General features: G+C 38.5%; 1 protein-coding gene across 1 annotated transcript in view; it reads left to right on the top strand.

The window, feature by feature from the left end:
* angpt4 (angiopoietin 4) overlaps positions 1 to 17,743 on the top strand; it is a 146,556-nt gene that overhangs the window by 101,196 nt on the left and 27,617 nt on the right. The window contains exons 7-8 of the mRNA XM_029114289.2: positions 1,368 to 1,534; positions 3,492 to 3,622. Of these exons, the coding sequence (XP_028970122.1) occupies positions 1,368 to 1,534; positions 3,492 to 3,622 (298 nt within the window). The remainder of the gene's footprint in view (positions 1 to 1,367; positions 1,535 to 3,491; positions 3,623 to 17,743) is intronic.

The following is a 17,743-nucleotide window of genomic DNA, read 5'->3' as shown; positions in this document are numbered from 1 at the left end:
ACATGGGCCGCGGTTGCGAAGACCGCTCCCTTGGCACTGGAATTAGATGAGCGACATCTGTAGATTCTCATAGCAGCGGCTGACGACTGTTTCTTTAACAAAAATATTTGTGTAAATATCACAAAATCTACCTGATAGCTAACTAAACAACCAATTGTCGGGTTCAGTTCGTATGTCAGTCTATAGAAAAGTTGTCTGGCCGCAAATGTGTTTCGCGTGTGAGGTGACGAGCTGTCACTTTTACTAGCTAGCCAAGATTGGGGCCAGTAATATTGTGCTTTGCTGACAATATTAGAGAAATTGTGTAGTGGCAAATGGGTGCTGCCGGAGAGGAGTAGGAAGAGTGAGAGTTTATTTACAAGTGCCTACAAAATGGGAGAAAACCAATAATATTTTTCAGATGGATGTGGTGTCAAATTAAAGATGATGTGTGTAATATATTTGTTGGTATTAACACTATGTAATGTAGGCTTCTGTAGCTGTAGATTTGCTGTCATGCATTTTGTGTATGTTTTGGCTCATTAAAGAAAGGTGTATCTGCGAAAAAGGTAGGTGTTGTCCTTGCCTGTATATGCTAGTACATTACATTGTGCTCTTTAAAACAAAGTTAATTTGTAATTTTTATTCTATTTGTTTGTTTCAAATGAATGATAGAAAATATTTATTTTGGGAATTCTCAGTAATCTACGGTAGCATTCTAGAATTATATTAGGGTCTGAAGGGTTAATGAATGTGGTAAATATTACTATGCATTTCTTTGTTGAAATAAATGTATACAAGTCATTTACACCTCAAAATGACATTTATTAAAGACAGTTATTTTACATAAGAATGTGAATCCCATAAGAAAAAAAAGACATGTTTTGCCTGCTCACTCATGCAAACTTTTGAGCACAACTGTATTCTGCTTGTTATCATTGTCCTGGGTATTTTGTCACAGATCAGGTGAGTGACGGAAACCAGTCACGAAATCAAAGGACAACATGTTTATTAGAAAAGAACAATAATCCATGGCAGTGACACAAATACCTGAACTCTCATATAAATAAGTCTTAACTACACACACAGAATACCCAACAAGGTAGCGATGAAGAACAGCAGAATATGTACACCACCTGATAGGATAATGGTTTGCATATGGGTGAAATCTATGATTTAGAGGTGAGGATGTTCAAGATGCTGAAGAAAGATGGTGGACCGCTGTAGCACAAATGAGCTAGAAGAGGGTGCTGCTGAAGGTGTGATACAAGGGTTACTTTAACTTTTTTAAAATCACAATCTAAGATCACATTCATTTCATATAAGTACGTATTTTCCATACTATACTCACCGCAAATAATAGTTTAAAATCAGATGTTTATTTTTAGGGATTTGGGGACCCTGCTGGAGAGCACTGGTTGGGGAATGAGCTGGTGTTTCAGATGACAAGTCAAAACCAGTACACCCTGAGAGTGGAGCTGAGAGACTGGGAGGGAAACACACCCTACTCCCACTACGACAAGTTCCAACTGGTTGGTGAAAAACAACAATACAGGTACTATATGACCTTGGTGGTCAAGTGGTACAGAAATAAACAATTGTCTTTTGAGCTGGGTCATAAGGATGAAATTGAACTAGCCAACTTGTGGTGAAGAAGTGGGCTTCAAAATCTTAAAATATAGATGTGATCTGGCTTTACACCAATCAAATCACATTAAGGTCAAAACGTAATTGACATAAACCAATTGTTTTTTCTGTGGTTTGTTTCTAACTGCTCCGATAGCTAGCTATGGATGGATGGGGCCATACTTATGTCCTTTAGCACAATACTGTCCAAATAATGCTTAAGAGAGTGTAGTAACACAGTCTGTTCCAACATTGCTTTTATATTGTCAGAGGGTTTTGAAAGTAATCAACAAAAATTGCAGAAAAGCTATAGGTTGTTAACCCATTGCTTGTTCCCAGAAAACATGTTTTAAACTATTCTAAATCTCTGGCAGTTTACCTAAACTTTACCATTTCAGGTTATTCACTGCACTTAAATATCACAAAAAATGGGGTTGTTCTAAAACTTTTGACCAATAGTGTATTCAGAACATGTTTATGAACAATCATAGTAGTGAGGGCTGTGAAAGAGTGGTTCAAAAGGTTTACCATTTAGAAGGGAATGTAACCTTAGTGATAAATACATATAAAAATAGAATCTGACTCCATATAAATGTTACCGTAAATAACCACATGTAGAAAGTCCTTTGTAATGGTTAGCTACTCCTTACGTCACAAGCCAACATTAAAATTACATGTATTTCTGGGTCCAACCAGACTGGTCAGAAACCTAGAACTCAGGGATGCCCACAATGCCATGTGTCCCTGGGACCACCCAGACCATTCACAGTCCCAGAAATCAGGGTTGTCATGTCTGGTCACTTAGACTTGCATATGTGTGTGTAATTACCAGTAGCCCTACAAGCTCAAGTGTGAAAATGAATGAGGAATGCCATAGTAATCTATATACCAAAGTAATACAATTTATTCCAGTAATAAAGTAATAAAGTTACAATACATAGCATCGTTACATACTAACATGATTCTATGTCCTCCCAAGTTTAAGACACTATAGGTGTGCTAGGATGTTCCGTTAATAAAAAACTCCTAGATATGACTACAACCCAACGTTTTGGGAGGTCTTTTTAACAATGAGAAACTCCTAAATATGACTATAACACAAAGTGTTGGGAGGTCTTTTTAACGATGACAAACTCAAATGTAATCCTAAAATCCGACATATCTAAAACACTCCCCCAAATAGTCATTAGCATTACTTTACCTTTGTAAACAAAATGAACACAAAGGATAGGACCTGTCCCACTTAATCAGTGCAAATTATTGGGGCGCCAGTTGTTGTCAGACATGCAACAAGGATTTCTACAATGTTTTTTGTAAAGTTTGATCCACAACCCATACAGTACAATAAAGCATACAGTATCAGACTAGGGGAGTTAGGGGAGATCCAAACACTTCAGATGAATGTCCACAATAACATGCATGTAGTACCATTCCAGTTCGCTCAGAGTTTCACACCTCTCCATGTGAGCTCAGGAAGGTGGGGCTCATGGCCCACACCTGGTGGTCCAGATCTTTAGAGAAGCAAATGTTATGCATTACCCCTGATTAACCGCACCAAGGGTGTGTTGGAGACTTTGTGGGGCCCGACATCCTCTTCATCTAATACACTTTTTTTCCACAACAGACATTTCTCATTTTACTACAATAAAAATAACTGCAGTATTTATTTATATATCACCTTCCAATACCATGGAAAATACAGTGCTAGGAAATAAAAAACCATTAAAAAGAACAACAATATTCCTATTTGCTTCAACTGTCTAACAAATGTATCTTATAGCTATTGTATTGAATTGAATTAAATTACATACACAATGGTTGCAAAGTATGACTTTGGTATCAGAAAACCTCATGAATCCTAGTCAAGCTGACTTTTTCATTGCTAGGCTATCCCTGCGGGGCTACAGCGGAACAGCAGGAGAGCAGAGTAGCCTGGCATCCCATGGAACCAGCTTCAGCACCCGCGATGCAGACAATGACAACTGCCAGTGCAAGTGTGCCCTTATGCTGACAGGGGGTAAGCATAGCGTCATAACGCCTCATAAAACACATGTTAATAACTATGTCATAGCAGAAGACATGTCTTAACCATTTCATAATCTTGCCATGCAAGGCACAAAGCAAAGTTACACAGGATAGTAAGAGCTTCTTGACAGTGCCACAGAGTGTGATTATTGGCACTGCAGTAAAATAACATTTACATGTATCTACATGTTGTTTGTTGTAAAAATACAAAAGAATCAAGCACTTTTATGTGCTGTCCAAATTTACATAATCAGGGTTCGTACCTAAGGTGCTTGAATTTGGATCTCAGAAAATAAAGTACTATAACACCTTGAAAATCTGACCTTATCTCCATATCCTTGAATAGTCCTTGAAATTATTTAAGAGGATTATCAGATTTTTCAGTTGCCTGTGATTTTATTACTGAACAGTTTTTAAGATGTGAAAGCTTTTGCAAATTCAACTAGTCTGCTGCACTTGTTTGTTACTTTTGAATAACAAAATCAAATAATTACTTCAACTTGTCTTTTCAAAGAAGGCATTCCTTTGCAAAAGGTCACACGTTGGGAAAAAGTGATACAATGTTGGTTTCATATACACATACACACCATTCTAAAGTTTAGGGTCACTTAGAAACATGCTTATTTTCAATTAAAACATACATGAAATGAGTTTGAATAGAAAATATATCAAAATGAATAGGGAATATAGACATTGACTAAGCTAATAATAATGATTTTAATTGAAATAACAATTGTCCCTCAAACTTTGCTTTTGTCAAAAAATCTTCCATTTGCAGCAGTTACAGCCTTGCAGACCTTTGGCATTCTAGTAGTCAATGTTGCAATTGTGAAGAGATTTCACCCCATGTTTCCTGAAGACCTCCCACAAGTTGGATTGGCTTGATGAGCACTTCATACGTACCATGTGGTCATGCTGCTCCCACAACAGCTCAAAAGGGTTGAGAGCCAGCGGCATGCCTCGTTAATACACCTGCACATGGGTGGCCGGTGAAGTTCTCACAGACTTTCAATTGGAGTAGATTGATGGGTGGCAAAATGCAAGCACTTTTTCAAGCAGCACAGTGTTTGGTTATCGATCCCGTGAGCGTTGCTGCTTTCTGTGCACTCTTGCTCACGGTTCGAGGCGCTCAAAGTTGAAATTTGTTGAATTCTTGAGTGCCCACTGCCCATCTCAACAAATGAACAGTGTTCATCTTGTCAACCAATCAAACACTCATTCAAGTGTTTACTATATATAATTCAAGCCTGTGTCTGTTTTTATATGGCCAGAATAAATCATTCAAATCAGTGCAATATTGTCTACTATAATCTTATTCATGGATTGCTATGCTGCTGTTTGATTCCATAAACTCCCAACTGTCACGCAACCTCTGACATGACTGAATTGTAATTTAAGTCAGATTTCTATAAAGTAGCCTAATACAGTTTTTTTCCCCACCAAAGTCTTTGATAGAGTATAATATGCCACAAAAGACCCAAACCCCATTATGGGGTACTTACATCCAAATAATTTATTCAATTGATTAGAACTTTAGAACGGTTCCACCTTATTGCATGTTAGTTTCTGAAAGCTGCGAATCTCCCCTTTCCGGCAGAGTACAACATCTCTGGTCTAGGTATTACTACCTTATATAGGCATACAGAGTTTTATGACTACCCCTCCTCCCCAGCAGTTGGCAACTAGATGGTCACGACCAGTGCCAGCGGTAAACAATTGAGCTCTCCAACCAACAGAGTCAAATGTTTGATTCACAATGAATCCAGATACTCCATCGATCGTAAGGACATACATTTTGGCTGCCTGGGGCTTACCTTTATCGATCCAGACATCCAGAGACGACATCTTTATTGGAAAATCCTTTTTCATCTAACAACTTTCCTCTTACAAGATAAGCTCTGGATTGGTCTGTGCTTGAGATAAAGCTTCAAGTTAGCTAATTAATTCATAGGCTCTTAGAACCTTAACCAGCCTATTGGCAATGTTCTCCAATCATGTATGACTGATAAAGCATATCGATTTTCCGGAGCGTACGTGTGTAGCTGCGCATTGGACATTTTCTTCCCATTGTGAATTTGTGAAGTGTTCCAAGCTAGTTGGATTCACAATTCTATTAGCCAATTAGATTCTCTAGGCAGGCTGAGCCTCTATATGGATCCTCATTGCGCAATACCAACAAAGGTCGAAGATCCCATTCATAGCCAATGGGATCAGAATGTTTTTCTATACTTAACAAATAGCATTAAAAATATTACAGATGTACATCAAAGAGTGGAATGATGTAATTTACAGACTTGAGGTTGAGGGACACTTGGAAATGGCTCTTGACACCACTTACTAAAATATCAGCCCAGATCTAGTTCTTAAGGCTATGATAATGTTGACATGTTTGGGATACCATTGGGTGTGTTTATAGCTCTAAAGTTTCAGCCTGTCCATGAAAAAGTAGAAAAAGTAAAAAAGTTTCTTGGTGTGTGTTTTAGCTTGTTCATAATTTGTTTTCTTCCAATCTATATTCTGATTAATTCCTCAATCTCGAAGGTGTATTTTTTTACAGAAGACCTTCACTGTACATATTCTGACAACATAAATGCACATAAATTGCAGTTATAATGGTGAATTGCAGTACAAGCGGAAATCTAAATTTCTTCATTTACAATTCCTTCCTAAGGCTCTAAACATCTATAAAATGAAAATCCACCATATTTAAATAATAGATAGAAAATATATTTTGCGGGATTATTTGGGGAAGGGTGGACTCAAACATATTGGAACAGGTTACCATAGAGATTACCAACTAAAGGCAAGAAAGCTATGGAGCATTAAGGATCACACTAAACTAGCCTAGCAGTAATGAAAGAAAGTACTGCTGCACATGTTTACTAATAATACGAAATCAAATGTTATAATCTTGCAGGAGCAGCAGTCATTTATTATAGTTGAGATTTATCTGATATTGTCTACTAGCTAATCTAATGCAATCATTGCCATGTAATGCTTTTCCTGATGGCTAGCTAGCAAAGGGGCATTGAACAATGGGGATGTAGCTTGCTATGGATAATTCAATTGTTAATTTTATCTGTGGAGAAAGTTATGGTATATCTACTATAGTAATTATAAATTAGACATTTCTGGACATCTCTATAACATCAACATTGGATGTTTGTTCATGTGATAATCAGTTGTATTGTATGTTGTATTTGTTAGTATTTTGAATTGCTATTCTATTTATATCCTCAGATTATTCCGTGTTTGTGAATTTCAAGCAAAATAAAGCATTAATTTTCAGGATGCATTGATTTATGCTCCTGCAGAATAATATAAACAATGTTTGAAAGTAATATACTGCATATTTTCCTTCAATTCTTGAGTTGCATATATACAGTGGAAATAAAAAGTCTACACACCCCTGTTAAAATGGCAAGTTCTTGTGATGTAAAAGAATGAGACAAATATAAATCATTACTTTTTCCACCTTTTAATGTGACCTATAATGTAAACAGTTCAACTGAAAAACAAACTGAAATCTTTGAGGGGAAAAATGTTTAAATAAAAACTCAATAACTTTGTTGCATAAGTGTGCACACCCTTAAACTAATACTTGTTGAAGCACCTTTTGATTTTATTACAGCACTCAGTCTTTTTGGGTAGGAGTCTATTAGCATGGCACATCTTGACATGGCAATATTTGCCCACTCTTCTTTGCAAAAGCGCTCCAAATCTGTCAGATTGCGAGGACATCTCCTGTGCACAGATCTGGGCTCAGATCTGGGCTCTGGCCGGGCCATTCCAAAACGTTAATCTTCTTCTGGTGAAGCCATGCTTTTGTGGATTTGGATGCGTGCTTTGGGTCATTGTTGTGCTGAAAGGTGAACTTCCTCTTCTTTTCTAACGGACGCTTGAAGGTTTTTTGCCAAAATTGCCTGGTATTTGGAACTGTCCATAATTCCCTCCACCCTGGCTAAGGCCCTGGTTCCAGCTGAATAAAAACAGCCCCAAAGCATGATGCTGCCACCACCATGCTTCACTGTGGGTATGGTGTTCTTTGGGTGATGTGCAGTGTTGTTTTTGGGCCAAACATACCTTTTGGAATACCTTTTGGAATGTTTGACCTCTCAAATGCTCTTATGCACCCATGCGCTAGACATCCTAACTGATGGTAACAGATATAATCCGCATGGTATTTGTTGAGAGGTCTCTAACATTGGTGCAAAAATATCTTATTCAGATTGGAAACATGATTTTGGAATCAAAATATTGTGCAAAGAGATAATCATAAAAATTGTGTTTTGGCTCAAGTAATTCAATCAGGCAATCATGTAATAATTGCGACATCCTAATGCCACCCGTGAATTTCAACTTGCCACCCTTCTGCCACCCCATGTAAAGTTTTCGAGAAATGCCACTGCATACATAACATTTTTACAATCTCACTAGAAATGTTTTAACCTCCATACATTTCTATAAAACAAAAGTAGGTGGGCTAGCTGAAAGGGAATTAGCAAAACGTACCATTGCTTTCCAGTGCATTTACATTTTGAACTTGAAATGATTTACTTCTCGAACAACTAGAAACGGACTATAATAGGCGTGGCTGATAGTAGGGAGACGTTAGTTACTATTTATAGACGAGAGAGTTACGATCAAAGCATCAAACTCAACCGAGCATGCTGCCAAATGAACAGGATTCCACTACAAGTGTGGACATTAGCAGAAGTGCAGCAGTAGCAAAGGTTAGAGGTTTATTCTGTGTTGGGGCATGTAGGAAAGGAAAGAAAAAGGTGCGGTGGTCTCTTAATTTGTTTCCAGAGCTGTATTATCCAGAATATTACGTTGGACACTATAATTTCTAATGCTATCATTATTGACATTCTGAATATAATTTTCTGTTTACACATCTAGCTTGTATTGTATGACCAGATCATCTTAGAGGTATGGGATATTGTGTTAAATTGCCAAGTTCATAAATCTGTCCGTGCAGCAGCACTGGCTATTTGTGAGCTGCACAATATCAGATGTACATGTATCAAAAGTCCCTTAGATGAACCACACAGATTACTTTACTCCCGGCACACAAATCCAATACCATGACAAGTGATAGAAAAATAAATTGTATTACCAAAGGGTCCTAGACTAGAACAGTACAACAATTCATAAAGCTCATGTTCCACACCTTCCTTTTATATTCCCCGGTCAATGTGAGCACAACAGATTTCCAAATGTGGGTTTCTCCCATGTGCTAAAAAGGCATGTACTCTATACTCAATATTGTATGTTCTACACTGCAACCAAGCATAAAGGGGAAACACTACAAAAGCAGTAGTATGGGGTCCAAGTATGGGGTCCAACCGTTGCTTTACTCTATCCTGCCGACCCTTCGATAGGGTCACTGTTTAGTTGTTGGGATAACGCAGGAAGTAAAAAAAACAGACATGCACTGTGAATGGAAAAGGCTGTTAACGTCTAACAATGTGCAGTCTATGGCGATGAGTGCACATTGTTAGAATGTAAGATTACACCACCTCGCATTGTTGCTGATGACTATAACCCTCTGTCCAGAGAACACCGACGAGAATCTTCAGTGGTTGATGAATTGTCTCTGAGGCAGGTTTACAGGCATGTAACATTGTTAAAAACCAAAGGAACCCGGGACCTGCAGGCATCCTGGCTGGCATGGTGATGTCTTTGAAGCAGCAGGAGGCTATGGCTGGCAACAGTGGGACAGTGCACCAACCCCTTATTGCTCATCATGTGGAGTGGGAGGTTGAGGGCCAGCAATTTAGGATTTGTGTTGGGGCGAAAAAAATTACTTCGCTGCTTAAAAGGGTCCTTGGCTCAAAAGCGCTATATGGAGTTTAAGTCTGTGAATTGGGGCACAGACAAATGGCTACTGGAAAGGATATGTGTAGTCAGAGCTGAAACGTATAATTGTTGGCTCAGATATACATTTTGGTATGCATTGAAAACCTCAAGGGTGGATGGTTGACAACTGGCAGTTTGCAAACCTAAGTGGCTATCAAACTATTTATGAATCTTTTAAGCTTTTGGATGTCAAACGATTATAGACATGGTAGTGTGTACTCAATACATTGACTCCACAGAATTCATAAACGTTTTTAGTTCCTACCCCTAAGTTTGACTGATAAAATGACATATAGTTCAGCTATAGAAGTTGGCTCAAGAAGAAAATATTGGGGCAAATAGCCCATATAAATCATAAATGCAAAGAACGTTTCAATAGGATATTATGTAATTGTCTCAGCAAATATCAATCCCTCAATGTTAGAGATATTATTATTTGGTGGTGGGTTTCATGTATAATTGTGTTATTATTCTTAAGACTTTCAGCATTTGTGCGTTGTTTAGTTGTTTAAATGCAGAGCGCTTAATATTTGAAAGCACCTTATTTGCAATGTGGCGCATTGTAATAATATATATTTGGTTTATTTTTGGCCTCATGATGATAGAGCTTTTTTGTTTAAAGCTGAAGTACGTAGGTTTTTTGCATTCACACATTGCTGTTCTAATCTGGATCATGGATGAATTCCTACCATATCAGATGGTCCCAGGACCGCATCTGAAAAACCTCTGTATACGGTGTACTCCTTTTCCCAAGGAAAAAAGTGGTTGGCTCTCGCAGTGGCGTGAAATTTCATCCTGCACACAGGAAGTGATGCGTTTGACATATCAAACAATGAACTGAGGCTAGACAAAATAAGGAAGTGGATTTTGTGGATGAAGCAGCGAGAGACGCTCGCTAATTTTTTTATGAAGATTGATGGAGTTCAGAATATAACGGTACCTAATGTAATGGTTTAGATCATCATCATTTTCTTCCGCTTATCCGGGGCCGGGTCGCGGGGGCAGCAGTCTAAGCAGAGATGTCCAGACTTCCCTCTCCCTAGACACTTCCTCTAGCTCTTCCGGGGGGACACTGAGGCGTTCCCAGGCCAGCCTGGAGACATAGTCCCTCCAGCGTGTCCTAAGTCTTCCCCAGGGTCTCCTCCCGGTGGGACGGGCCCGGAACACCTTCCCAGGAAGGCGTTCTGGAGGCATTCGAAACAGATGCCCAAGCCACCTCAGCTGACCCCTCGCGATGTGGAGGTGCAGCGGCTCTACTCTGAGCTCCTCCCGGGTGACCGAGCTTTTCACCCTATCTCTAAGGGATCGCCAGAGCCACCCTGCGGAGAAAGCTCATTTCGGCCGCCTGTATCCGGGATCTTGTCCTTTCGGTCATGACCCAAAGCTCATGACTATAGGTGAGAGTAGGAACATAGATTGACTGGTAAAACGAGAGCTTCACCTTGCGGCTCAGCTCTTTCTTCACCACGACAGACCGATACATCGACCTTATTACTGCAGAAGCTGCACCGATCCGTCTGTCAATCTCCCGTTCCATCCTTCCCTCACTCGTGAACAAGAGGAGGAGTTTAAGTATCGGTTTAGATCAAAGGAAAGCAAATCTGGTAAAAGAGAGGAAGATAAACCCCTTTTGGAGGGAAAATTGGTGCAGCTGCCTATCCACGATGGGTGGAACTCATGGAGTCATTAAACTTCAATGCTGATGTGGCAATTCTTCTGTTAAATAATAAGTAAAGTTAGCTAAAACACTAGCTACCTAGCTAACCTCACACTGATGTTAGTATTTGGCCTATTGGTGTTAATGTGGCTAGCTATACAGACAGAGCAAACATGGCTGTAGTTACTGACTGCACATCTTTCCAGGAGACAGTGTTTGCAAGTTTTGCTACTACTACCAGCTTCTAATAACATCAGCTTTCCAGCAAGGACCAAGTTATCTGACTAGAATAACCTCATACTGTTGTTAGTAATTGGCTATTACTAATTACCTGGCAAAAACGATTGGCCAATTTGGTTAACTAGCTAACTTTCTGTGGATAAATAGGCAAAGCTGCCGTCTGTATATGCCGATTGCTTTTTTACTAGCCCAGCTAGTAGTACTGTAATTGGGAAACATTACCAGGGCAAGTTTTGACTAGTAGGTACAGTAGCTATTATCACGTTTCCTTTATACATTTCAGCAGTTCGCCCCCTGCAGAGTATCCGTCAGTACACGCTGTTTGCTTTGTTTACTAGCCCAGTGAGTAGTAGTACTGTCATCGGAAAACATTACCAGGACGAGTTTTGACTAGTAGCTGGCTATTCTCATGTTTCCGTATTTATGCTACATCAGATACATTTCGTTAATTTAATCTTAGTATATAATTAAAATAATCGTATGTCAACTCACCTGGTCGGATTAAGATTTTTTTTTTTAGATGAGCTGAATAAAGTGAACAGATAACGTGTGGGGGTTTAAGAGTCAATCAATCAAATGTATTTATTTAGCCCTTTTTACAACAGCAGTTGTCACAAAGTGCTTTACAGAGACACCCGGCCTTAAACCCCAAGGAGCAAACAACAGTAGTGTTGAATTTCAGTGGCTAGGAAAAACTCCCTAAGAAGGTCGAATTTTAGGAAGAAACCTAGAGAGGACCCAGGCTCAGAGGGTTGACCAGTCCTCTTCTGGCTGTGCCGGGTGAGATATTAAGAGTCCAATTGGAATAATAAATACATTTCTCTGGGCTAAATCCAGAGTCTATTTGATTTTAGACTAGGTCAGAAGTATGACCAGGTGGACAAGGACAGGGACAGCAACGGCCCCCCAAACCAGGTAATCCGCAGGTGTGGACCAGGACCTCATCTCCTCCTAAAATTTAAAACTGGAGGAGACTGAGAAAGGTTAGTAGTGCATTCCTCATATCCCCCAGCACAATAATATAGCAGCGTAACACCTTGGAACTGAGACGGGGGGGTCCGGTGACACTGTGGCCCTACCCGGGGGAGGCCCCGGGGGAGGCCCAACAGGCAGGAAATCAATCCACCCACATTGAATTGACGTCACACCAGCGACAGCTGAGATTTCTGGGAAAATGAGCCGGAAATACTTCCTGTTTTGAAAGTTATGTCCTTCAGCTTTAACTCAATTCCAATCAAGTTAATTTACTATTTTATGCATGCTACAGGCAAAATGTTCCTTAATATGCTGAGCATTTAATTTTCTTGGCAGCCGCTGTGTATCTGAAATGCTTTATATTTTGTTTTCGTATTTAAATAAGTCATTTTACAAAAACAAGTTAGAGGACATGTATTGCTGAAAATGTATTTTTGTACAGTCTGTGCTGTGTATACTATTATGTTGATTAATCATTCAAGTGTTGTGCAAAAACAGAGTAGCAAAAAAGAAAGGCAGTCATTTATGACTGTCAAACCTTTACTCAAAGAAATGTATTGGTCAGTTTGACCTAAAACCTAAATAAACTCCACATGATGTATTAAGACGTTCATTCACAATTCTGATAATGGAATAGATTATATAGGGGTCAATTGGAGTGCGGGCTCTTAAAACTGGTTAAGCCGTTTAACTGCATTTTCTGTCAATTGTGCTGATTTAGTATAAGCCTAGATGTTTGAGATCATGAAATCTTGTTTCGTTTTCTCCTATCGAAATAGCAACAGTCGTGGCATTGAGAAAGCTGGGCAGCTCGCATCAGCGCTCATTAAAGTTATTCATGTCAGCACCTCCATGCATCAAGATAGCATCTTAAGCAGCTCCTGTGAACATCATCAAAATAAGTTCAGTGTGGTGTATTTTAATTTAATTTGTTTTTAGAGCCTAATAAACGAAAATGCTATAGTGGGTGTTCTTTGAAGTTATTGTTTTTTTCGTATTCCTATCAAAAGACCTGAAATGCAAACCTTATTGTATTCCTCAAATTCATTTGATATTTAAAACAAACAAATCCTGTAAATAATAATTTTTTAGACTTAAATGTTAACAAAATTAAACCACATGGATACTGCAGGTCTGAAAGTCGTGGTGCTTCTAGACTAGGGAAAAATCCTGTATTTGGTTATATGTCAAAATAGTTTCTAGTAAAATATAGTTTAGGTGTTGAAGCAGAAAACACAGTATCATATTTTTGGTTTTATAGTTTGCCCAAGTCAAAAGAGAACAAAATAAACTGCATTTGAAAGGTAGTCTGACACATGGCCCTAATATTCAAATATACTCCAAATGTCCCCCCCCCCAATATGTTGATATATAAATTATAAATAAAATAAAAATGTGCTGTGCTATCTCAGGCAACCATCATTAGCAAATGTAAACATGATCATAACTAAACTTGGCAACAAATAATAATGCCAACAAATGGCCATTATTATTACTACTGGTTCCAGTTTTACGGTTTACACAAAGTTTTCTGCGTGTGGTTTGTCCAAGTGGTGTTTCGTACGCCAGGAGAAGCCGTTGGTCGATTGCTGTTTGTTGGTACAATCACTGTACTGTCTCAGTTTCATTACTTTCAAATGTATAAAATGTGGAAAACTAGACTGTGACATGAGTGTTACATAGGCTGTCTTCCTATCGATTGTGATAGCTTTAACATCAACAGGTCATTTTGCACTGGAACTTTACTTGTGGAAATAAATAATATTTGGTTAAAGTGTCAATTATTGCATGGAGTAGAAATAAACGTTTTCGGTGAAAAGGGGCCGATTTGCGAATGCTAATCAATCAACCATCACTAACGTGATCCATCATAGCTAAAAGTTACCTTTATTGGCTACACATTCACCCAGCGACCAACAATGGTGTGCATATTTTCAACTAACGTTACTGTCTTTACTTTGTTTGATTTGTCAGAAAGCCCACCCCAGTGAGCATTTGATGGCGATGCGCCAGGGTTTTGCTGCTGGCGTGTCCCGCTGTAGGCTATAATGTCCTACAGCCAACAGGCCACTAGCTTTTGATGCTTTTCTCCTGACCCCAATTTGCATCAGCTAATTTGCATCTCTGGTGGCCTTCCACCAGCAGCCAGACCACTTTTCATTGGCGGCCACCCACCAAAGTGAGGTTGTGTGTTGTGCCTACAGTGCTCATAAGTTTACATGCACTGGCAGACATTTTTTGGAATGGATTTAGAAAATATTACCAATCATTTAAGGATAGTGATCATATGAAGCCATTTATTATTACATAGTTGTTTGGCTCCTTTTTAATTCATAATGATAAAAGAAATCACCCAAATGGCCCTGATCAAAAGTATACATACCCTTGAATGCTTGATCTTGTTACAGACACAAGGTGACACACACAGGTTAAAATTGCAATTAAAGGTTAATTTCCCACACATGTGGCTTTTTAAGTTGAAGTGTCTGTGTATAAATAGTCAATGAGTTTGTTAGCTCTCACATGGATGCACTGAGCAGGCTAGATACTGAGCCATGGGGAGCAGAAAATAACTGTCAAAAGACCTGCGTAACAAGGTAATGGAACTTTATGAAGATGGAAAAGGATATAAAAAGATATCCAAAGCCTTGCAAATGCCAGTCAGTACTTTTCAATCACTTACTAAGAAGTGGAAAATTCGGGGATCTCTTGATACCAAGCCAAGGTCAGGTAGACCAAGAAACATTTCAGCCAAAACTGCCAGAAGAATTGTTTAAGATACAAAGAAAAACACAGGCAACCTCAGGAGAAATACAGGCTGCTCTGGAAAAAGACGATGTGGTTGTTTCAAAGAGCACAATACAACGATACTTGAAAAATAATTTGGTGCATGGTCGAGTTGCCAGAAAGAAGCCTTTACTATGGTGGCCCGAGAAGTGCAAAGCAACATTACAAGAATGAAACACTTACGAAGCTAGAGACAAAATTACATTTTGGAAAACATTTTTACCAACCATAAAACACAAATACATGGGCTAAACACTTTTACCAAGGACAAAACAAATTAACATTTTAGAAAACAAATTAACAACACGCAAAACACTTTTACCAGTCCCGAAACAAATTTACAAATGATAGATTCTTCACGGAAAGGGAATGTACCACATACCGGAAGGTGAAAGCGGGTGATAGCTGATGTTGGTGAGCGCGGTCATTTCGTGCTGTCAATGTCGTATATTGCTTGAATGAAGTTTGTGGTGACTGAACATGGACTCCAGCCGAGGAATGTTTTGCCCGTTTTGTGGCAAACACATGAACAGCTTAACGCGGTTCTGCTTAGGGTGTGGTCGGTGTTTGGAGTTTTTAAAGGACGCGGACTAGATGGATACACCAAACATACTGCATCATTGCGTTCAAAATTTTAACGAGGGCCACTCGTACACTGTAATCATGGACATGATGTCAAGTCTACATGTGTAAACATCAGCTTGAGGACTCTTAAAAGTAAACTGAACAAACCAACAAATAACAACCCAACAGTGATTGCTCACTATTTCATGTTATGTGTGCGAAACCTTGGTGTCATCCCCATGAGACTGAGGACTGATTGCGGCACTGAGAATGGCATAATGGCTGCAATTCAATGTACCCTACGCCACCATCACAGTGACTACTACTCTGGACCGTCCAGCCACATATACGGCTCATCTATGAATAACCAGCATTTTGAGTCCTGGTGGTCTATATTTAGAAAGGGAAGGTGAGTTGTCTTCATAAAAGGTCATTGCATCTTTAGTCATTTGATTTTCTTCTCAGGAACGAGTGATGAAAAACTAGCACAATAAAGATCAATAAAAAATTTTAAACAAATCCTTCCCGTCAGGAAAAGTAGTTGGTCCTGAAAAACAAAATGTTATGACCAAAAGATGCACAGACCATAAATGTCATTACAACTAAACTTTTATTTTATTATTCAAACATGTATATGCTTGAAAGTATAACTAAACATTTTATCCATTTCTATAGGTCTCAGTTCTGGATGGAACTATTTGCAGACCTTAGAGATTCTGGATACTTCAAAGGGAGCCATGAGCATCAGTGCCTATTGAGGTATTGCTTGTGTGATGTTCTTCAGAAAGACCTGGATGAGTGTGTGAAACTGTGGAACAGTCACAGGATTCGCCCTTCCAGAACAGCAGCATGTCCAGGAGGAGTGCCCAATGAACTCTACTACTTACCACACAGGTGATACATTAGTGATAAACAGATCAAAGTATTAATATAAAATGTTTACTTAAATGAAAATAAATTAAATTATGTATTCTATTTAACATAGGTTTGGCCCCAGAGACTGCGGATTTCAAATTGAACAGGCTGAATTGGATGCCCTTCCTGAGGCTAGCCTGTCAATGACTCCTTGTGGGGACCCAAACATGCAGGAGTACCTGGACTCTGCCATGGAACACAATCAGTTACAGAAGCCTGAGAACTGGGAGTCTGTATCAGAACTGTACATGAAACTAAAAGAAATGGCTCATCTATGAAATTATCAAAAAGGGAGTTTTTTTTCTTTAGTGGTGAAACGCTGCTGCCTGTCTGAACACAATTCCATATAAGTGTATAACATTTTATATAAATATATATTTTTTTAAGTGTGAAGTAAATGAATCAAATAGTAACTAGTATTTATTACACGTTTATTACTATTTATTACATTTTAATAAATACTAGTCCGTTATAGAACATTATTTATATATATAATATAACTACGTATACTGTTTATATATCCATATATCATATACATATAAAATAACTATCTTTTTTTGCTGTGTGTGTGTGTGTGTGTATATATATATATATATATATATATATATATATATATATATATATATATATATATATATATATATATATATATATATATATATATATATATATATATACACACACACACACATACATATATATATATACACACATATACATATATATATATATATATATATTAGGGGTGTGCAAAGCAGCCAGTATTTGTATCTGTATTTGTTAAGGGGGAAAAAGTATTTGTATTTGTATTCGAGTAAAATTCAAAATAGGCATAAAAATTCCGGGGGGTTTTTGCGTTAAGGCTGGTTCACCCGATTTCAGCGTAATGAAATAATATCCCGATCAAACTCCGCTTCCTGAAAGTTATAAATTGCCTTTGGAACCCAGTTAAGGTACAAAAATCGATTAAACAAAATTGTGACGCAGTTATGTTTTTTCGCTCAGCCGAGCGCTCTCTGTTGCTGTGTGGAGAATGGAGATGTGTGGAGCAGCATGTGTCAGTTACCGCTTTTAATCTTTTTCCCTCCCCCGATTGAACGTCAATCACTCACT

Source organism: Esox lucius, chromosome 17 (assembly GCF_011004845.1).
Source record: "Esox lucius isolate fEsoLuc1 chromosome 17, fEsoLuc1.pri, whole genome shotgun sequence".
Classification (NCBI taxonomy): domain Eukaryota; kingdom Metazoa; phylum Chordata; class Actinopteri; order Esociformes; family Esocidae; genus Esox; species Esox lucius.
This window is presented reverse-complemented; position numbering and strand designations above follow the sequence as displayed.